Source organism: Asterias amurensis, chromosome 8 (genome assembly GCF_032118995.1).
Source record: "Asterias amurensis chromosome 8, ASM3211899v1".
In the NCBI taxonomy this organism is placed as follows: domain Eukaryota; kingdom Metazoa; phylum Echinodermata; class Asteroidea; order Forcipulatida; family Asteriidae; genus Asterias; species Asterias amurensis.
The window spans coordinates 20,861,064-20,884,392 of NC_092655.1; the positions used below are offsets into that span (position 1 = coordinate 20,861,064).

Below are 23,329 nucleotides of genomic sequence, written 5' to 3' on the forward strand. Positions count from 1 at the left end.
AATGCTTAAAATAATTTCCATCTCATGAGACGGAAATTACTTTCATGACATTGTTATACTCATTTCCCAAAAACTACAGCACCTCAGCACGTAATATTTTCAGGGAAGCTTTCTACTGTCATTATCTTTAAACTGTGTAAGTTTAGTGTAAATCTGTGGACATTGTGTTTTTTGTCCTACAAAAGTTCTATAACACCCTAATTTAAGCAGATTTATAACACATCATTTAAAAACAAAACACAGTAAAACATCAGATCTGTTCAACTATTTATAACATATTTATATTTATTGTGAACATAAATTCCATGCAGTGAATGTGGTCAAGAAATATTGAAGTGAAAGTACTGATATTGGGGGAACTAAAAGTTTCTGCCGTTTTGTCTTTCAGACAAATTAAACTTTCGAAGAAATTTCAGCTGATGAGGGACAAGTTTGTTACACAGGAAATTGCTTGTTCTAAATTTATTATTTGGTAATTGTCTAACAATTACATTTCCCTTTGTTCACCAAAACTCATCTTACATTATAAAATGATAGGCCCACTGTAAATGGGAAATATCTAGATAAATTGAAGTTGAAATTGAAATATTTGTTTCAGGCCTATAAAAGGAATAAAATCTCCGGTGTTGTAAACTTTGTGTAATTATTTGCTTAGCAGTATTATCTCGTTAACATCTTTATTGGGCACTGAGCTGGGATTGATCCCAGGAATTTAGGAGGCCCAAGGCAAATAAATTAAAGGCAGTGGACACTATTGGTAATTACTCAAAATAATTATTAGCATATACCAAATGACTACCTCTGAAGTGAAATAGTTTTCGAGAAAGAAGTAATTTTCCACAAATTTGATTTGGGGACCTCAGATTTAGAATTTGAAGTCTCAAAATCAACCATCTCAGCGCACACAACTTCATACATCTGACAAGAGTGTTTTTTCTTTCATTATTACCTCACAACTTCGTCGACCAGTTGAGCTCAAATTTCCAAAGGGTTACTGTTATTTTATACATATGTTGAGATGCAGCAAGTGGGAAGACTGGTCTATGACAATTACCAATAGTGTCCATGGTATTTAAAGGGGTGCAAGGCAATTACAAGGGCCTACCACATGAGCCTACAGTTATCAATGTGGCGAGGCTTTTTGGATCGTGAGCGACGATGGTTGATTTTTAATCTAATCAAAATATTTTTGTGCTCTTTTTAATGTTTTTCTGTCACAAATTTGTTGCCTGTGTGTAATTTAATTTTTAAAGACTACTTTTGTAAAATGTACATTTCAGCTTTTAGCCGCTGTATTGCAGTGTTTTAATTAACCATGAATAATAGTAATAACAATATGTTTACTTAGGTATTAGAAATATATGTATAATCTTACTACAAAGTAACAACCATTATGCATTGACCTCATCGAGGTGCCATCAAGCCCCCATCTCCTTTTTGAGCTCAATCGAGAGGGCTCCTGCCTTAGTTGACGACATGCATATTCAGGAGGTTCTAAATTGACACCAACTGAGTCATGTATCAAATAAACCTACAATTGCTTAAAAAAAAAAAAAAAAAAAATTAAATATTAAATGTTTCATAGACTTTCAAGTTGTACAGATACGTTTAACTATAATAGCCAAAGTAGTTATACAAAAATATATGTTGTGATTTATAAAAATACAAGTATAGTAATTACAAATGATAATTGCTTCGTAACACCATTTATTTTGAAAATTGTGTCAGGCACTGTAAAATTGGGACTCTGTGGTCTCCACTGGAAAACCAAAAGTGTAGATGCGAGAGGAAGCCCAAAATAAGCTTTTTGCAAATTAGATTTGAATAATGACTATACTTTATAGCCACAACTCATTATCTGCTTATAGGGAAGGTACAAGTTTGGTAATTACTCAAAACAAATATTAACCTTAAAACTTACTTGGAGCATTGGAGAGCTGTTGATAGTATAAAACATTGTAACGGCTCCCTCTGAAAGAGCATAGATTTTGAGAAAGAGGTAATTTCTCCCTAAGATAATAAAACACCTCAAGCCAGAAGTATTTTATTCCTATCTGAAAGCACACAAATTCGTCCAACATGGGTGGGTTTTTTTTCTCATCACTTTCTCGCAACTTCGATGACCAATTTAGCTTAAATTTTCACAGGCTTGTTATTTTATGCTTATGTTTGGGTATACTAAGTGAGAAGACTGGTCTTTGACAACTACCAAACATGTACCTTTCCTTTAATCCAATTTCCTCATACTATTGATACAGTTGTGTACGGTCAGAGGTACCAGGATTTGCTCATCTGGTTTGCCTTCTATACTTGCCCCAAACCATTTGACATACATGTAGCAACTGTCTCTATAGTCTGAAAAATTCGAATTTAAGAGTTCAAATTCAAATTCAAATTCAAATTTAATACTAACTTCATTTTCAAATTCAAATTCAAATAAAGTCGCAGCCATTAGCCCTAGAACTTCAATCAACCTAATTCCCATCCAGCACCAATGACAAGGGGAATATATCATTTACTTTCAAATTCCTGCAGGACAATACTCTGGAGTCAGGACTCCATACCGTTACTGGTTTAATTTGATAACATTAAAAAAATACTACAACATTCTCCCACATACTTTCTTATATCTCACAAAAATATTCACCAATCACCAAGATACAAATATTTTAGGATTCTCTACAAAAAAACTGTAACGTTTTTAGTTAATATAATGGGAGTTCTTCTTGCACATAATGAGTTTTATGATATCCAATTGCATTGTCAAGTTGGTGGTGTAAATTATAAAACACAAATTTTGCACATTCTACACTAGGATCATGTCTGATTGCATAGATTCTACCTATGAATTTCAAAAAATTGCAAAACATCAAAATGTTTGGCAGCATAACATTAAAGGAACACATTGCCTTGGATCGAACGAGTTGATCGCGAACTAACACGGTCCACCATCCATCAATGGCCGACCGTTTTAGTTAACGAGGCACATTTGTGTAGATCATTGTATTCTACTTTTACAACATCTTTCTACCCATATGCATTGTATAACAAACGGTTACAGAACGCTTTTCAAAGATCAACTCGACCGATCCAAGGCAATGTGTTCCTTTAACTTAAACAATCATTTTAATGACGACTTGTTGATATTTCTCTATAAATTACAGTGACAGACTCTCTACATACATTACAACTTTTCAAGGTAAGTGGACGGCGCCCAACCCTCTACATCATCGATTCGTACCAACCACCACCCACTGTCATCCTCCTGTATCACCTCAACTTTAGCCCCTTCCTCAAAACTAAACCCATCTTCATCATCATTTGCATACGCACCTGTTGTTATATAACCCCCGGCCTTGCCCGGCTTTGATTGGCTATCCTGGGTCTTCATGGATTGTAATTGGTTCTTTAACTGAGTAACCTTAACAGGGACTTTCCTGGCATTGCCGTTAACTGGTTTCAGATTCGACTGAGCTCTGAGGAATTCTGGAGAACCTCCCCCGTTTAGTGGTGCGGAGGTAATTCTTTTATTTGGTAGGGGTTTCTTTGCCGGGACAATAGGCAGTGGTCTGCCGTGATTTGATATCGGTCTAAAAGCACTACGGTTACCATCACTCGGCGGGGTGGGCACCGGCCTGTGCATATTAGACGAACTTTGACCTTTTGCCGAACTTTGACCTTGTGCGGCATCGCTGGTTTTTCTGAAAGGAGGGGGGCGTGGTGGCTTAGACTCCCCCGTTTCTTCATCAAGGGATTGAATGGAGGATCTTATCGGTCTGGTTTCTGCCTCTGGTTCAAGTTTAGCTTCTATGTAAGTGGATGGAGCCCAGCCTTCTTCTTCACCGATCTTCACTAACCACCAACCACTGTCAGACTCTTGAACCACCTATTCAAATTTTTTTAAATCAGATAAAAAAAAACTTCAGAACTCGGTGTTTGTAGTTCACATACGTGAAGCAAGCACCCTTGTTTACAGGTCTCCTCAGGCTTGGGAGAAAGTTCACTCATGAGGAATCTATGGTTTCATTACCAGAAATATGAAATAATAACAATAACAATAATAATAATAGTAATAATAATAATAATAATAATAAAATGCGCAAGAGGAAGGCAGAAAATAAAGTGCTTCTGGTGAAAGAACCACTTGGTACACCAATAGTTATCTTCTGTGATCTTGACTGTTGCTTTTTACATACAGAAATAAAAATTAGAATAAGCTCTTGCAAACAACTTACTCACAACAAGGACATATGGTATAAATGCAAAAATTGGTTAATGGCCTGATGTTTCAACCCTAGCAGAGTCTTTTGTTTTCTCTCGCAGAAAGACTTTGCTAAGGTCGAAATGCAACAAACTATTTTTTGCCTTATACATGCCTGAACTTTCTCGCCACTTTGTTTTGATTTAAGTTTCAAGTCAGAACATCTTGGCCATAGAAAGACTTTGCTAGGGTCGAAATGCAATTAAAAATTTTGTTTGCTTTTCATATACCTGAACTTTCTCGCCACTTTGGAAGCTGATGCTGTCCCCAGCACTGCTTGCAAAGTCTGCGACTGTGTAGTATTCTTTCTTCTTAGGAGGTGGGCGTTTACTTCTCGTAGCACCCTTCCTCACTGTCCCCTAGAAATAATAAAAGCAGGTTGAACAATGTCATGAATCTATGTAATGACCGTTAAAGTTCATACAAAATTAACTTCAGCACTCACATGAAAATGAACCAGGTGTGGTGTTGAAGTATGAATTAATTGTATGAACTAACGGCTGGGGAAAAAAGTTGTATACAAAAACGATGATTTGAATGGTAAGTAAATGGGACGTGGTTTTTCATGCTGAAATGCAGAATGGGGGAAATTTCGATTGATGAATAAAATGGATGTCAACTGCTATTCTTGACACACATTAAACGTCCAAAAAATGTAAAGTATCAACGGACTGACAAGAAGGCTGTAATGTTTACAAACACACGATGCACACACTAAAAACATTATTTGACCCCTTTCATGTCTGCCATCGTTGAAGTCAATGAATGACGACCAATTCTTAGCCAATGATGCGTCTTCCCCTTGACTTCAGTGCAGTCACTAACTGTTTGAGTCAGTGACATACATTAACTGCCCGCTCTTATGATCTGCAGCGCTCTATACACCTGAACTGTCTGCCAATCAGAGTCAAAAATATAACAATTTAAAAAATTGACTCTCAAACCTACAGAAATGGCTTGGAATTACACGCAGGCCAGGAATGCCTTTGTTGCCCATACCTTGGCCTTGGTGCCCCTTCAAAAGGTTACCCATTTTCCAGATTTTCAGATGGAAGTGCCCTTTGTAAGATGAAACTGGCCTTGCCCTTTCAAAGATGAAATTCCAGGCATGGAAGGGATCAAAAAGGTCATGCAAGTCATACACAAATTCAAACTTCCGAGGACCATGAGGTTTTAATGGAAAGGGATCAAAACAGTGCACTTCAGTTCACTGTCAAAATAAACCATGCTTGCAAAGGCGCCAACATGCACAGTCTGCACAAAAATCAGCGACCAAAGTGAAGGATTTTGTGGGATGTTGATAAACACCATGGTGACGTGGGCCCAACTTCATAAAGGTGTTTACAGGCAAGCACATGTGTGGGCTTACAATAGTAGAAAAACCTGTATAAAAGCAAAGTGTATTTCATAAAGGATTGAAGAGATTTTTAAGCCCGATTCTTCATGGAGGCTTCAAAGCGATTGCCTCCATGCCCCCTGGTTGTTGCCTTGGTGCCCTTGAAATGCTCCATTAGAAATTAACAATTTCCACATAGGGTGCCCTTGACCAAAGAAAAAATGCCTTGGTGCCTTTGACCTTCCAAAAACGAAGCATACAGGCTTGAGACTTATTCACGATGGATTTGAATCGTTGCTCCATCACATATCTGCTTACAGAAACACCATCAAGCTAGCAGACAATTTTCGCCTTGCTTAAAATTAGCAAAGTTGGTGGAATAGAATTTTGGCTAATGCTGCTCAGTAAGCAGAAAATTTCTGCTTACAGTTTTTAAGGAATTGGGCCCTCTGCTCTATTCTGAATGATTGGTGTGGAAGGCAACCCACAATGGGAGACCCATCGATCGGATTTGTGATCAATTGACATGATTGAAATGTTGCTGAGAGATTGATTGGTGTTTAACAACTGACATAATGCAAGACACAGCACATCATGACCAAAGAATTGTGATCTACAAACCTCGTTATTTGAACCCACTGGCTGCATTGTAAAACAAATAGAAAGTACTGAACAAAATATTGTACATTTCAATAACAAAATGATATATTGAGTGTTAGACCGTCTTCATATACAGAACCATTTTAAAGCCAGTGGACACTATTAGTATTTGTCAAAGACCAGTCTTCTCACTTGCTGTATCTCAACATATGCATAAAATAACAAACCTGTGAAAATTTGAGCTTGATTGGTCGTCGGAGTTGCAAGATAACTATGAAAGAGAAAAACATCCTTGTCACACGGAATTGTGTGCTTTCAGATGCTTGATTTCGGGACCTCAAATTCTACATTTCGGGACCTCAAATTCTAAACTTGAGGTCTCAAAATCAAATTCGTGGAAAATTACTTCTTTCTCGAAAACTACTCCACTTCAGAGGGAGCTGTTTCTTACAATGTTTTGTACTACCAACCTCTCCCCATTACTCATTACCAAGTAAGGTTTTATGCTAATAATTATTTTGAGTAATTACCAATAGTGTACACTGCCTCTAAGTCTTTATGATTTTTATTTCTACAAAAACATTTACCTTCCTCTTTCAATGTGTCGTTATTTATCTTGGGCTAGGTTTACAAGAGGGTTTATAACTGCACATTTAATTGTGCATTCCACTTCTTTGGTAAATGTGATGTCCAAATTAAAGAGTTCGATACATGAGAAACTAACACTTAAAGCCAGTGGACACTATTGGTAATTGTCAAAGACTAGCCTTCACAGTTGGTGTATCTCAACATAAAAGTATGCATACAAATAACAAACCTGTGAAAATTTGAGCTCAATCGGTCATCGAACTTGCAAAATAATAACGAAAGAAAAAACACCCTTGTCACACGAAGTTCTGTGCGTTTAGATGGTTGATTTCGAGACCTCAAGTTCTAAACTTGAGGTCTTAAATCAAATTCGTGGAAAATTACTTCTTCCTCGAAAACTATGTCACTTCAAAGGGAGCCGTTTCTCACAATGTTTTACACTATCAACCTCTCCCCATTACTCGTCACCAAGAAAGGTTTTATGCTAATAATTATTTTGAGTAATTACCAATAGCGTCCACTGCCTTTAAGGATCGAGTTGGATTATACATGTACTTTAAAAGATTGCACCCCGTTAAGGTGGTCCCTCTGCCGCTACTTCCCATAAAGTATCGTAACTCGGGTGTTATTATGGCATTTACAGGTTGAATGGCTTTTGCTCTAATAAATTGTCTTAAAGTAACTTACCCTGACTGTACATCGTCTCGGTGGTGTGGGTTTACCTTCAGTCCCAACAGCTGTAATAAGAAGAAGAATAATAACTAGGCATTTATAGAGAGCTTAATTAGTATTTTAGTTCAAAAAATACCAACTGTGTTTCATTGAATAATTCACTTGTCTATCAAAACACTTATAGAAATGAACATTGGCCTAATCAGACACTTTTATTTGAGGTGGGACAAGTGGGGGCAAAGAAAAAAAGTTGGGGCTATTTAATGTATTAACCATTCAATTGTGCATCTCTGTCTCAATTTAAGGGGGGGGAGGCAAAGGTTCTGAGCGTGGAGGAGGGTCTCTCCCTAGCCCTGGCGGCCTTACACTTTCGTTTTGTACTACAGTGACGTCCTGGACATCAGGGTACATTTCTGGGGCGGAAAATTTTCACAGCTTCATAACTCAAATCTTACCTGCAAGAAAGCACACATTTCAACAGATTCACATTCCATGGCAGCATATGTTTTTCTGCGGTGGGTTTTGATCGTCATATATTCTTCACATTTCCGTCATTTTCATGAAATAATGCAGATCCCAACGTTAAGGAATTCCCATTTTTGTTCGTACTCTCACAGTCTGCCGTGTGTACGCAAGACGCGCAAATTTTGAATTGTGTTGTTAACGCTGTGCAGTCAAGATACGGTGACCAAGAATTCATGCGTCTAAGCTTGCATCGTGCGTCTTGCACGCGAATGTGTACGCGTACACACGACAACAGACAACACTGTGAGAAAACGATCGAAACAGGAATTTTTTAACGTTGGAAGCTGCATTATTTCACGAAAATGACGGATTTGTGAGGAAAATATGAGGACCAAAACCCACCGCAGAAAAATGTATGCCGCAATGGAATGTGAATCTGTTGAAATTAGTGGCTTGTTGCAGGTAAGATTTAAGTTATGAAGCTGTGAAATTTTTCCGCCCCAGAAACGGGCCTCAATAGTTAGGACTCTGTTCCCGTGTACAGAGAAAGAGTCCTATATAGGGCTAGGTCTCTCCCCTGCCCCTACCCCTTTGACAAGGCCACTGAAAACTCACAATATCAATCATCCATTTAATTTAAAAAACACAAGATGCACAAGATAATTTATTTTTTCAGATATTTATTTATTTTTTATTTTCTAAAAGATTTCTTGGCTTACATTTTGACCCTGTCTCTCCAGCTTTGCGCTTGTTGAGGATATCTGAGACATTCATGACGTTACCGATGCGTTGAGTTGGTGCATTGGCCGTTATATCAGACGGTCCGTTGTACGGCTGGAGGAATGCAGCCGGTACCCAGCCAGTCTTGCCTTGGTAACTGGTAACATGGTTAACATACAGAATGCAAATCAAATACCATTATTAGACTGTTGTCAGCATGAAAATCGACTGTGTTGGTAATCTGACACAATTGTATGTTCATATTTTGATCACAAGACTGGAATGCTGGAAATACGTCCGTGCCAGGGATGAAGTCCCAGTCGAAATTTACAGGCACAAAAATTTGTCCAGTGTTGTGATCAAAAGTTTCACATTTGATTGAAAAACTAATGTTAGTTGGTCCCACAAGGGTGCTAGATGTTCTGGATGCAGAATTGGTTCCTAATTGGTCTCAATGCTTTCGACTAGCTTGCTCTTATGTCATCGTCAGGAAACATGTTCTGACTCATACCTAACTTTCCACCAGCCGTCAAGGGATTTCTGAACCACATTTAAGACAGCTCCCGTCTCAAAGCTGACTTCATCTGCTTGCTGCCCCTTGTAGGAGTTATTCGTGATGTAATGCTCATCTAGAAACAAAGATAAATCAATAATGATAATAATTGGTTATACACCCGAAGGGCGTCTCAAAGCACTTCCAAAATTATCACCAATAAGCCTTTTGGAGGTATGGCGAACATGATAGGAGTGTACTGTTTGGTTTGGGTGTACACAAACAGACTATACCGAAACCTTATAGTGTTGTAGCATTGTGTCCGCCATATCTCAAAAAAGGCTTATGGTCACTAGGCAATTGAATTCATTCTAACTCTCTTCTGGAATATCATCTGTTGACTGTCAACGCCTTCAACGGCTCCAAAATCGTGCAGCTAAACTGATCTACCAGGCCAAGAAATATGACAGAGTCACTCCCATTCTTCACGATCTTCACTGGCTGACAGCCTCCAACGTATCAACTTTAAAATACTTACCCTGGTCTTCAAATGTCTCAATACCGCCTCTGCGCCTTCATACCTAACGGATCTCATTCAGTTGTACAAACCTAACAGATACCTCCGCTCATCTACTGACACCAGACTACTTGCCATCCCCAAAACACACACCACTACTGGGGAAAAAAGCTTCCACGCTGCTGCCCCCAAACTCTGGAATGATTTACCTCACAGCATCCGCCACTCTAGCTCACTAGCAGCCTTCAAGAAATCTCTCAAAACCCACCTGTTCAACTGATTTGCTTGCTTTTATTTATTCTTTGCTCTTTGTTTATTTTGTATGTACAGCGCTGTAGTACTTTCCCCTGTTTAAGTTAGAGCGCTTTATAAATACCTTGTATTATTATTATTATTATTCCTTAAATCATCTCAGCTCCCTGGGGAGAATACAACCAGTGCAATAAATCTGTGCTGCTATAACTAAATCAATCACAAGAACCATCTCTGCCCTCACAGGTACCCATTTACCCCTGGGTGGAGAGAAGCTACTATAGTGAAGTGCCTTGCTCAGGGACACAAGTATCACGACCAGAACGCGAACCCACACTCTGCCGACAGAAACACCATAGCTCGAATTCTATGCTCTTATCCGCTCGACCACGACACCCTAAACCCATAGAGCTAGGAATAAAACCAAGTTAGTTGTGGCTTCTTATAAAGCGCACATGTCTGTCACCCAGTGAGGCTCCTGGCGCTGTGACATACATTATTTCCTGCCGTTGTGGGACTACGTTTGAATTGTGAGACATAATTCATGTAATGCTTTACAAGGTGCCGTGGTGCATTAATTTGCTGCCGATCGGACCAGGAACACCGGGCGAACCCCTTCCTTCGATAAGTGCACTGGGTTCTTTTACATGCGTTACATAACACATGGGACCAACGGCTTAATGTCCCATCCGAAGGACGAAGCAATGGTTGTGTCTTGCTTAAGGACACAAGTGTCACGGCTGGGGATTCGAACCCACACTCTGCAGATCAAAAACACCCGAGGTTGAATTCGTGCTCTTAACCGCTCGGCCACGACACTTCCAAGGTGAAAAAGTGAAGCTATAGAGCTCAGACTACAAAGACATTCAAGTGTGTGAGATGTTAGTTTTGAAACAGGGTTGAAGAATAGTTTGATTTTTACCATTACACGGATTTGTACTGAGGACTTTCCCAAGTTCTGTGAACAAAAAAATCATGTAGACATCCCCAATAAACAAACTTAGTCAGACAACACCTCAAATGAATCAAAGTTAACAATCTTAATTGGCTTTTAAGTTTAATTAAACATTCTCAAAATTGCCAGGTAAAATAAAAACATGTGATCGTCGACAAGGCAAAACCCTTTTGTGAATTTTTCATCACATAGAATAGAACCCTGACCAACTAGATGAGTACATTAACTCATGAATATGCATTTGACACGAAATAGAACTCCGACCAATGAAATGAGTACATTAGCTCATGAATATGCATTTGACACGATTAGAACTCTGACCAGTGAAATTAGTACATTAAGGTCATGAATATGCATTTTTGACTTACCACTTCCCTCCATGGACTCCTCTTCATCACCAGTTCCATCCCCCTTGGACAGAAAAGTCCCTGGTGCCCATCCTTGATTGTCATTAGAATTAATGAACCACCAACCTGCGCAGAGAACCAGTTAAGAATGACATTACATTTTCAGACTATTAATAGACAAGGAAATCAAAACTAGTTGAAGTCTGCAACTAATAGTTTTGAAAATATGTTAAATTTGGATCATTGCATTTTAAAGGTACTGGACAATTTTGCTTTAAAATAACAAACCTGTGAAAATTTGGACCTAATTGGTCACCAAAGTTGCAAGAAAATAATGAAAGAAAAAACACCCTTGTTGCGCAACTGTGTGTGTTTTCAGATGCCAACACTATACTAAAAAGCGAAAGTCACATGGTGTTACCACAAACCTCTCTTAGTTATATACATCCACCATGCAAAGTTTAAAATCCTACTTCAGGCTTAGTTTATCGTAACAGATCTTACGAACCATTGTCATTCTTCTCAAAGACTTCAACGCTGTCGCCAGCATGCAGATCCACCTCGTTCTTTTGCTGCTTCTTGTAATCTGCGATGACAACATACTGCTCCGGTTGGATGGGATCCGAGATCATATCAATCTCTGCAGTCAGTAAAAAGATTTTAAAACAGTTCTGCTTAGGAGTGCCAATTTGTGACAGACTTGGCGCATTGAGTATAAAGTATGGGGAAGAATCCACCAGGCCCGATTTCATAAAGCCTGCAAGCACAACATCTTGCTAAGTACTCAAAACCCTGCTTAGCAGAAAAAGGTTAGCTGAAACAACTGCTTAGCAGAAACAGGCATTATTACTATTTTTGTTAAGTATGGGGAAGAATCCACTGGGCCCGATTTCTAAAGCCTCCTCTACGCACAAAATCTTGCTAAGCACAACAAAAATCCTGCTTAGCAGAAACAGGTAACCAGCTCCAGCCAACAATCCATATAGTTTATACAATTGCTACCAGTGCCCAACCTTTTTCTTGCTCAGCAAAGAAATTTTCTAAGCACCATTTTCTGGTTAAGTACAGCTTTATGAAATTGGGTCCTGGTTGGATTTGAAGTGCCAAAAACCCTAAACAACAATTCTACAGGATTTGAAAGCAATGACTAAATAACTGTTTATATAACCATTAATTGTAACCATGGTGTATACTTAATGAATTTCACCAACGCAAGAAATAATCCACTGAGGTTTTTTTATTTATATTGAAAAAAAAACCATCCACACACAAAAAAAGTTGTAAAGACCTTAAAGGAACACGTTGCCTTGGATCGGTCGAGTTGGTCTTTGAAAAGCGTTTGTAACCGTTTTTTATAAAATGCATATGGGTAGAAAGATGTTGTAAAAGTAGAATACAATGATCCACACAAACATGCCTCGAAATTGGGTGGTTTTCCTTTTACCTCGTCGACTAACACGTCGGCCATTTATGGGGGTCAAAATTTTGACTCCCATAAATGGACGACCATGTTAGTTCGCACAGTAGAAGGAAAACCACGCAATTTCGAGGCAAACTTGTGTGGATCATTGTATTCTACTTTTATAACATCTTTCCAACCATATGCATTTTATAAAAAACGGTTACAAACGCTTTTGTTTTGACCAACTCGTCCGATCCAAGGCAACGTGTTCCTTTAAGAAAGATGTTGTTAACAGACAGCAAAGTCCACTCACCGTTTCCGAATTTCTTCTGACCACTGCCAAAAGGATAAAAAGGAGAGAAAATGAGTGGTTGTTACTATTTGTTTAAACCTTCAAAGGAACTTGTCATTGGTCCAGTTATTCAATTTGGCCAACTCATGTATTCAATAAGTACAGGGAATCAGTTTTAAAGACTTGCTTATTGTGGGCTTCTTTATACATCATGAAATCTTTAGAAGCAGTGCATGGAAGGACACATAGCTGGTGGCGCTGGAAAAGGAAGACCAAAGGCCAATTGGACTGATAACATTTGTACAATATAAAAGGGTTTGCGGTAACACCATGTAATGAGTATCTCTAATGAGTTGGGGTGGTTCTGAAAAGAACCAATGGTTTCAATTCGAAGCTGGAGAAAGCTTGACTCTGATGCTGCATGCTGCTTAAGTACTGTGGAGGCGGATTAGCTTGGTGGTGCACGAAGGCAGGAAATAGAGGCGGGAAATGAAGCTCGGTGATGCGTGGTGAAACCTGCTCTGGAGCCTTGGGTGGAGTGTAAGGGGTGTGTGCTCACTGAACTGTGTCAGTAGGATCAAGCACAGGGGATAGTGAGGGTGTGGGGCCTAGTGGACTGAGGGTATAGAAGACCCAAAGCAGTCTAAATAAATTATGAAGTGGGGGCCTAGGTGACACTTAAAAGAAGTACATGTAGCATGCATGAGCTAATGTCAAAGCTCTGGACAGGGAAGTTTGGAGGGAGTTCGTTTCTTGGACCACGACAGGATGGTGGACTCTCTAAAGGCCCGGTCACACAGGCCTCGATAACGAGAACGAAAACGATAATGTTAAAAATGCATGCCCTCGATTGGTTGATTAAGCGTGGGCGTACTCTAGAAGCAATTCAACCGATAAAATGCATTCTCTTTGCGTCGTTATCGTTGTCGCTTTCGTAATCGCTGCAGTGTGACTCGGCCTTTATGAACTCAAGAAAGAGATAAATTTAACTGACCCGTCCTCTTTCGGTGGGTTGATGTCCTCTGCGGTTGGCGTCATAAATTGTATCACTTCATCACATTCGGATATCTTGGGTGGGAGTCTCACCAACGACTGGAGGTTAAACATAGTGCCATTTCAAGTTAATCTTTAAAAACTTATTTGTAAGGTTTTCTGATAACACGCTTTTTACATTGTATTTCTTATCTCCGTGGAAAACAGGCCTGGAGAGGCCAGCCGTCGACTTCACAAAACTCTTCCTAACTTAAGACTAATCTTAGGACTTGGGACGAGGCCCAACCCTGCACTGTAGCATGCAGACCTTAAGATTAATCCTAAGTTTGGATGAGTTACTTTTCCTAACTCGAGATAAGACGAGTCCTAACTATTTGTGAAATCGACCTTTGGGACTTTCTTTACCCGAGGTCACCCGGCACACTTTCATAATGTGTTCTTATTCCTAGATTTCGAGGGAGTGTTGGCTCTGAAAAGAGCGGGTGTGGTCTCTTTTTAGCCGGGATACCACACCGGTTCTTTTCAGAGCCAAGACTCCCACTAAAAGTGCTAAAAGAGATTTACACATGGTTTTACCAGCAAGTTCACTCTTTTGTTCATAAATACCTCAGACAGTTTCGCTATTCCTATTGGTGGAGAGCGCATCACGTGGGTGTGTATAAACCTTAGTTTATGACCAGTAAAAAGTCTTGAAACATGGGCGTGACACACCAGCTTGCACCTGTGCTTATAAGACAGTTTCTAGATTCCTATTGTTCGAGAGCAATGGCCGGGACAGTTGTGCCACATCACACGATACGCGTGACGCGTATAGCATTCCCTTATAAGGAGTTTACTCGAGGGCCTTACCATTTCATAGCTGGGGAGTGTTGTGTTGAGAGAAATCATGAACAATTATAATTTTTGCATTTATTTTACCTTTTGACCAAAAAGTGTTGATGATTTTTGACCGAAAAGGTATTTATGAATGGGAATCAAAGTGTGTTGAATCGGTTTTCAACTAGTGGTTTAAACCCGCCGAGGCCTGGTTCTTGACTTCGGCTCGGTAAAATTATCAAGAGCCAGGCCTAGTTGGGTTTAAACCACTAGTTGAAAACCTCTTAACCACACAACGATTCCCTTATTTATAGTTTCTTCCTACGCCTAATTGAACCAATAGAAACTGAAACAGTGCACGTACTTTGCAGTATTCATTGAGTTGTTTCATACGCCCGTTTGCAACTTCTCTCGTGTGGCTCCGACCAAACAACTTTTTACCTGCCGCAAACAAAGATAAAGATACAAGTTATGTTTATCTTGTTTACATTGAAGGAATTGTTTCCTGTTAAAAAAAAATAAACTCAAAAAGATGAAAAGTTTCAGAATTTGGTAGTTTCTCAATTCCAATTCTACTTTGTGTCAGTTGATAAGAAGCAGGAGAGTTCTTCAAAATTCGAAAACCAAATAAACATTAAAAAAAATAGTTTTACTTTATTGTATAATGATTTTTGTTTAGGGAGGAAGGGTCCTTTTAAATTATTTATGAGAACAAAACAAAAAATTCATCTTGACAAATAAATTCAAATCAACGTAATAGTCCTATATGATTGGTAGAGCATTATAAAACAGTCAGAGACAGTGTTCAAGTTTTGTGTGATCAACCATTTACAAGAGATAAGAAACCTCTAAAGATTTGGTCTTCATCTGTGTGAGAATTAGGAGATAGTAGTTAAAAATTTATATATATACATGTACAAGCATGTGGCAGGCTAGCCCTATATAGGACTCTTTCTCTGTACACAGAAACAGAGTCCTAACTATTGAGGCCCGTTTCTGGGGCAGAAAAATTTCACAGCTTCATAACTTAAATCTTACTGCAACAAGCAACTAATTTCAACAGATTCCTATTTCATGGCGGCATACATTTTTCTGCGGTGGGTGTTGGTCCTCATATTTTCCTCACAAATCCGTCATTTTCGTGAACCAATGCAGCTTTCAACGTTAAAAAATTCCCGTTTCGATCGTTTTCTCACAGTGTTGTCTGTTGTCGTGCGTACGCGTAAACATTCGCGTGCAAGACGCATGATGCAAGCTTAGACGCATGAATTCTTGCTCAGCGTATCTTGACTGCACAGCATTAACAACACAATTCAAAATTTGCGCGTCGTGCGTCTTGCGTACACACAGCAGACTGTGAGAGTACCAACAAAAATGGGAATTCCTTAACATTGGGAGCTGCATTATTTCATGAAAATGACGGATTTGTGGAGAATTATGACGATCAAAACCCACCGCAGAAAAATATATGCTGCCATAGAATGTGAATCTGTTGAAATTGGTGCTTTCTTGCAGGTAAGATTTGAGTTATGAAGCTGTAAACAATTTCCGCCCCAGAAATGTACCCTGATGTCCAGGACGTCACTGTAGTACAATACGAAAGTGTAAGGCCGCCAGGGTTAGTGGCAGGCCTGACACCACATGAAGGCAACAAAGGCGATTGCCTTCTTTGCCCCTTGCCATTGCCTTGGTACCCTTGAAATGCTCCAGAAAAAATTTACAACTTCCTCATAGGGTGCCCTTTGCCAAAGAGAAAATGCCTTGGTGCCCTTGCCCTTTCAAAAACGAAGCATACAGGCCTGATGTGGGCCTTTACGTAATGCCCTTGTGAATTACTTATTGTTTTATAGAATATTGCTTCATTCCAAAGGAACATACTTTACAGAAAAAATTGTTTCACTAAGCTCTCAGACTAAACTTAAAAAAATACAGCGATTTTATCATTACCAATCCTTACCTTTACCACAGATTTAGATACAATTTCACTTAATAATAATAAAGCATGAAAGAAGAAAACCCACACCCAAACCATTCAATTTTTAATAAGTTTTTAAATACAATTCAGTTTTCCTTTAAAATATCCAAATGCTTGCATCAATGTGAACTTCTTATAGACACCACTTCAGGAGATCAGTAGTATCAGACAAACAGTGTTTGCACTTCCAGCATGACAACAATAGTTACATGGTTCACGCTAACAGGAAGTACATAAACAACACACATTATATGGACAAGGAAATAAGTTATGCTACAATGCACAAGTACCGGCAAAATACCAATACATGGAACAAGGGAAGTATGTGGGTGTTTTGGTTTTCGTTGGCAATCATGCCAATGTTGTTTTGTTTTGTTTCTTTGTCTCTTCGGAATTTCTTTCGTTTTGAAGCAATCCTTATTAGTTGGAAAGCGCCAGGGTTTATAGTTTGCATCAGACAGACGCATAAACACGGAAGACACACCACCTTTTTCTTAAACTGTTTCTGGGTAATTTGCTTATGTAGCATTTTTACTGTTATGCGCCCTCAAACAGGCTGGTCCTGAAGGGAGTGCAATATAAATTCAATTAAATTATTTTTGATGTATAAACTATTACCACTATCAACCCTAGAAGGTGTATGCAAAAAGTAGTGTTAGAGTTCTCGTCCGATGTACAAGTTTACAAATTTCATGAAAGTGTGTCGTTATTTTGATATTAATAATAACAGGCAGTTATAGAGCACTTTTACACGGGACCACAGCGTTTTACAAGAAACAGTACAATAAGCAAATAATGGCACTATAGAATTGATGAAGATGCAACCTACCGGGAAGGAACGGAATCATTCGTTGGGTCGGATTTTTAGCTCCGGATTCCTCAGGAAATAAACTCAGCAACTTCACCTTTAGAATAACAAAGATCAATTACCAAATCAATATTTTGTTTTATAATAAGCCACAAGGGAAATGACTGGGTAAATTTTGACGACAAGTTGTATGGCTCATGGAGGAAGAAAGTTCTTTCTCCAAGTATGGCTTCTGACTGGCAGCCCCCAAACAAAGATATTGACAAAATAGGGAAACCACCAACAGTGGTGCTGGCACATTAAACCAGAGGTCGTTAGTTCTGTAAAATTGTCATTGTTCAACCCAAAATCAATTTTTACACAATCTTGTGTTTTAATTGACCAACTATAGGTCATATGAATACAGATTTACTAAACAAAATTAAGAATTTCCTATCCAGAGAAATGTATTATAAGCACAAATCAGGTTTAAAATTGTTGCCAATGAGATATCCCTGCTTAGAATTTTGGGTTGAAACTTGAATAATTTAGTTCTGAATTTTGGTGTGTAAAAAAAAAATTATCTGACAACTTCAATAACTCTAAAAATGTCAGGCATGATACTTCACGATGGCAGCGTTGTCTCAATTATCCCTTGTCACTGCCTTAAAGACACTGGACACTATTGGTGATCGTCAAAGACCAGTCCTCTCACTTTGTGTATCTCAACATGCATAAAATAACAAACCTGTGAAAATTTTAGCTCAATCGGTCTTCGAAGTTGCGAGATAATATTAAAAAAACATCCTTGCCACTCGAAGTTGTGTGCTTTAAGATGCTTGAGTTCACGACCTCATTAATTCTTAATCTAATTCTAATTTCTAATTCTTTCTAAAAAACTACAGTTTCTTCAGAGGGAGCTGTTTCTCACAATGTTTTATATTATCAACAGCTCCCCATTACTCGTTCCCAAAAAGGTTTTATGCTAATAATTATTGTAATTGCCAATAGTGTCGACTGCCTTTAAGAAAGAAACAAATTATTTTTGTAAAGATATTTAAGTTTCAAAAGGGATTTTGTGAACATATTATTTATTGTTTTGATAGCAGCAATTACCAATAGTGTCCACTGCCTTAATGCCCCTTGAAATGTTCTAATAGAAATTGACATTTCCTCATAGCGGTGCCCTTTACCAAGGTCAAAATGTCTGAGGAGCCCTTGGCCCTTTCAAAAAGAAGCAACAGGCCTAAGAATTCTTGCAATCGATTACAAAACAAAATGAGAGAGTAATAATTAACCAGTAAGTAAACATCTCTTGATATTTAAAGGCTAACCCTCCCTTTTTTGAAACCACATCTTCAGCTCTGATCTGGCTTGTGGGCCACCGGTTATTTTTAAAGCATGCCCCTTGGTACAGGGCTTCAAATGAGCAAACAAAGCCTAAACAGTAATTATTATAAACTACAGCATTTATAAGGCGCATTTTACTGAAAAGGAGAAACATTCAAAGGCGCCGGTCAGTAACCCAATTATAAACAATGGTTTTTAAACACACAGATCTATGTTCTGGATTATAAACTGTATCAAGATAAATACATGTGTCATAATAATGCATGTTTGCAATGTAAATTATCAATTTTGAGTTTTTCATAGCAGACCTGTATCAAACTACTGTTTCATTTCTGTGAAAATATTTCAGATTTGACAGGGATTTAGTGAACCTATTTTTTTTATTTTTTTTAGCAACTCAAATAACCAATGTTGATTTTTGAGTTTTGAGATGGTATTTTTGTATTTAACCATATTATTTCAAATGTTGAAATGGTAATCTAGCGGATTGGTTTATTGACCTTAATTTCGTCTTTGTTTGGTCTGGGTATGGCCCGAAGGACCAGTTACAGCTATAGACCTTTACCATGCTGCCTCCATCTTGGTCATGTTTCTGGTATTGAATAACAATTATGAATGCTAATAAGCATTTTGCAAATAGGAACCAGACTGTCTTTCCAACCTTGGTTTGGTTGAACATTGATATCTTTGGGACAAATTCAAGATGGCTGCACTATGATAAGGGACTCTTTATTTCACTAGTCTATCAGCTTTTTCACTTGATTTTTGGGTTTGAACAAAGAATTGACTAGAGTGGGATTCGAACCAGCGACCTCTGGATTAACGTGCCAGCGCTCTACCAACTGAGCTATCTTGCCCTATAATGGCGGTGTCCCTATTTTGTCAATATGTTTGTTCGTGGGTGCCAGTCAGAAGCTTTTTACCTTGTCCATTATGTCAAGAAATGGGGGTGCATTTGGAATCATACTCAACATGCTCAAGCTTACAAACAACCTGGGAAGCTGAAGCAAATATGACAGTGTTTTACTCATTTCTCAAAAACTACAGCACCTCAGCAAGTCATATTTTAAGGGAAGCTTTCTATCATCATTATCTTCAAACTGTGTAAGTTTAATGTAACTCTGTGGAAATTAATGTTATGTGTCCTACAAAAAGGACCCAGCTGTCGATTTCCACCAAACTCTTCCTAACGTAGGACTAATCTTAGGACTTAGAATGGGTTCAGTTCTGTATCCAAGTACGTAGGAAGCATTGAATCCATCCTAAGTTAGGACGGGTTACCCGTCCTAACTCGAGTTAGGATTAATCCTAGCGTTTCGTGAAACCAGCTGCAGACCCTTTACGATGACACATAGCTCTTTGTGCTTATCAGCTCCTGGCTATCGTATTTTGGTTTAAAAAACAGAATATTTCCTTACCTGAAAGTCAAAGAATTTACTGTAACGTCTGTAGATGACATTGACGGATCCATCCGACCATGAAATGTGTATAACATACACCTGTACACAATCAAATAAATAAAAAATTCTTTATCTTCAAATATTGATGATGTTTTCAAGACAGATAAAATCATCCTTAAAGGGAAGGTACACGTTTGGTAATCACAGCACTGGAGAGCTGTTGATAGTATAAAACATTGTGCGAATCGACTCCCTCTTAAGTAATGTAGTTTTTGAGAAAGAGGTAATTTCTCACTAAAATGATAAAAGACTTCTAGCTAGAAGTGTTTTAATTTTAGCCAAAATAGCAAAGTTTGAATATGAAGGAAAATTTTATTTTAAAAACCATCTATTAAACTAAAAGTAGTCAGATTGCTCACTTTAAGAAGGATTTACTAAATGTCTACATCTATACCAGGGCTGATACTTGATGGAGGCAACTGCGTCAATGCCCCTGGTGCCCCTTGAAACGCTCCAATAGTAATTTACAATTTCCACATGTAAGTATGTGACCATTCCAAAAGTGAAAACAACTTGTACCCTTTCCATTTCAACTACACAGAAACAAAGTCAAATGCAGAATGGAAACTTACATAATGTTTTGAGGGAAATTTCCTCTTCTGAAAATCGGAAATGGTGGCATCTTGGACAGTTCGCTTGCCCATGATGACTGTTTCAGACACACCTCACGTTACACAGAGGATGGGTCAATAACTTAGATCATTACTTGGGCTGACACTGAAAGTTGATCTGTTGAAAGAAATGTCAGACAATGTGATAGTTCCTTTGTGATTTCAATTCATCTTTTAAAAGGAACATGTTGCCTTGGATCGGACGAATTGGTCCATAAAAAGCGTTTGTAACCGTTTTTTATTAAATGATGGTTGGAAAGATGTTTTAAAAATAGAATACAATGATCCACACACATTTGCCTTGAAATTGCGTGGGTTTCCTTTTACTGTGCGATTTAACACGGTCAACCATTTATGGGAGTAAAAAATGGCAGACCGTGTTAGTCGACGAGGTAAAAGGAAAACTGTTCAATTTTGAGGCATGTTTGTGTGGATCATTGTGTTCTAATTTTACAACATCTTTCTAACCATTTGCATTTTTTAACAAATGCTTTTCAAGGACCAACTCGACCGATCCAAGGCAACGTGTTCCTTTAACACCATCGGACCATCAGGTACAGAGGTTTCGTTCTGCTATCACTCCACGTGGAGACAATAGCAGAACGAATCTCCACAGTTCTATCTAGGAAGGAGTATAGGCCCCACTTCGACACACAGGCCTACACGAGATGTCCATTTTTAAGCCGCAGTCTTGCTAAAATAAAAATAAATTCTCACTGTTTTCTTATGACCCAGTCAGTCAGATCAGATGACCAATCAAAATCAAACTTCTACATACAGGCTTGTCACTTTATGTATTACCATAATATGGTGGATTACGAAGTGCTTCATCTTCCAGTGCCATCTATTATAATAATAGACCCAGACATCGGTCATACTAGTAGGCGGATAATCTTCCGGTCGTCGCCACCAATTTATCCGCCGTTAATTAACTCCAAAACCACTGAATTTTTTTCTTACCTGAGAAGAAGGGTTACCGCATGTATACATCCAGAAAAAAAAGAGAGAAAAATAACGTTACCGCATGTATACATCCAGAAAAAAAAGAGAGAAAAATAACGTAACAGTTTGTAAACAAAGGTCAAAATTGGACCGTTTTTGACTCCCAGTGACATCGAACTCCGCCATGCTTATGCTGTTTGTGTGTGTGAGTGTTGTTGTTCAACGCTCCAATCAGTCGGTCATCGTCCATGCGCAAAGGAAAAAATCACTAGGACTGATTCATTTCCGATATGGGTAGACTGAAATTATTTAGGGAAGGGATGAGGGGAGGGAGGGAGGGAGGACGGAGGGAAATTCGAACAAACCACAAAATAACCACGTGCGTTTATGAATGTAATGTAATGTTATCAGAATAGGCTGTAATGGTTTCAATACACTGACCGACGTTGCATAATAAGCAGGTTGAACCATGGAGGACGGCGGGGGTATTGAGTCATCTCTTATTTTAGCCACCCTGCAAAAATAAGGGGAAATGAAGTCCAACTTTCATGTAATGTATGCAGTTGGACGATATGGACATTTTGCCTTATTTGAACTTGGGGTCACCAGTTGCTTTTGAGTAAAAAAAAAAAAAATAAAAAAACAACAGGCCGGAAGTTGGTGGCGAGGTCGTAAAATTTTTCCTAGTAGGCCCCTACTACCAATTTGGCCAAAATGACAAAACTTTGAAAAAGGAGTACACCTACATTGCCCCAGTTACAGGGTCTACTTGAGCAACTGCTTTGGCAATGCCGCTGCTTTTTTGTTAGTAAAAAGTAATTTTGACAGATGGGTAGCGTGCGAGGTAAGCATTAGGCAACCAAGCTTGCACCAAGAAGTTGTGTTTAAATTCAATATTAAAAATCCAAACAAAGCTGTCTTCTTTCTTTATATCATCATGTTCTATTATTTTTTTTATTAAAAAAAAATAACTTATAAAACTCCTAACTAGGACCAGGACTATGCAGTTTCGTTCCGCTATTGTCTCCCTTCGCAGAACGAAACCTCGTAGTTCTGTTATGGATAGGACTCTACTAGGAGTACTACTAATATATTAGTGAGTACTTCTAACTCTAAGCCAGTAAAAGTAACCTAACCGAAGCAAGCAAGTTAGACTTACAATTTTTTATATAAAAGCTGAATTTCTACACCAACATGAACATCATAAAGAAAGTAAGCTAATTTAAATTAATTGATTGAAGCAAGCAGGTTCGACTTACAATTTGTTTTTCTATAAACGCTGAATTTTTACACCAACATGACAATACTCATTTTGTGCTAATCATTGCACTTGCAACCACGACGACCTCAATTGTACACCAAACAAAATGTCTTTAATTCTCACACAGTGAAAGAAAACACACCAGCAAAACTCCTTATGACACTGCAACAACACTTCCGCATCTTATGTAATTTTTTGCTGTCTAATAAATGCTCAACAACTTGTTGTAAGCTG

The 23,329-nt window shown here is 38.4% G+C and overlaps 1 protein-coding gene across 4 annotated transcripts; it reads right to left on the minus strand.

Moving 5' to 3' along the window:
- Window positions 1–255: 255 nt before the first annotated feature.
- LOC139940583 (SH3 and PX domain-containing protein 2B-like) lies at window positions 256–23,283 on the minus strand. Of its 4 annotated transcripts, XM_071936912.1 has the most exons (17): window positions 23,094–23,283; window positions 22,276–22,348; window positions 20,854–21,010; window positions 20,240–20,320; window positions 17,514–17,589; window positions 15,074–15,150; window positions 13,895–13,992; window positions 12,922–12,944; window positions 11,715–11,846; window positions 11,228–11,332; window positions 10,827–10,862; window positions 9,154–9,271; window positions 8,642–8,799; window positions 7,473–7,522; window positions 6,219–6,239; window positions 4,492–4,620; window positions 256–3,886 (listed from the first exon to the last, which is right to left on the minus strand). In XM_071936912.1, exons 3-17 carry the CDS (start codon window positions 20,923–20,925, stop codon window positions 3,185–3,187), a joined length of 1,878 nt encoding a protein of 625 aa, XP_071793013.1. In that variant the 5' UTR covers window positions 20,926–21,010; window positions 22,276–22,348; window positions 23,094–23,283; the 3' UTR covers window positions 256–3,184. The 4 variants fall into 4 exon arrangements, with proteins under 4 accessions (XP_071793013.1, XP_071793012.1, XP_071793015.1 ...); XM_071936911.1 differs by lacking the exon at window positions 22,276–22,348; XM_071936914.1 differs by lacking the exons at window positions 10,827–10,862; window positions 22,276–22,348.
- Between the last annotated feature and the right edge of the window lie 46 nt (window positions 23,284–23,329).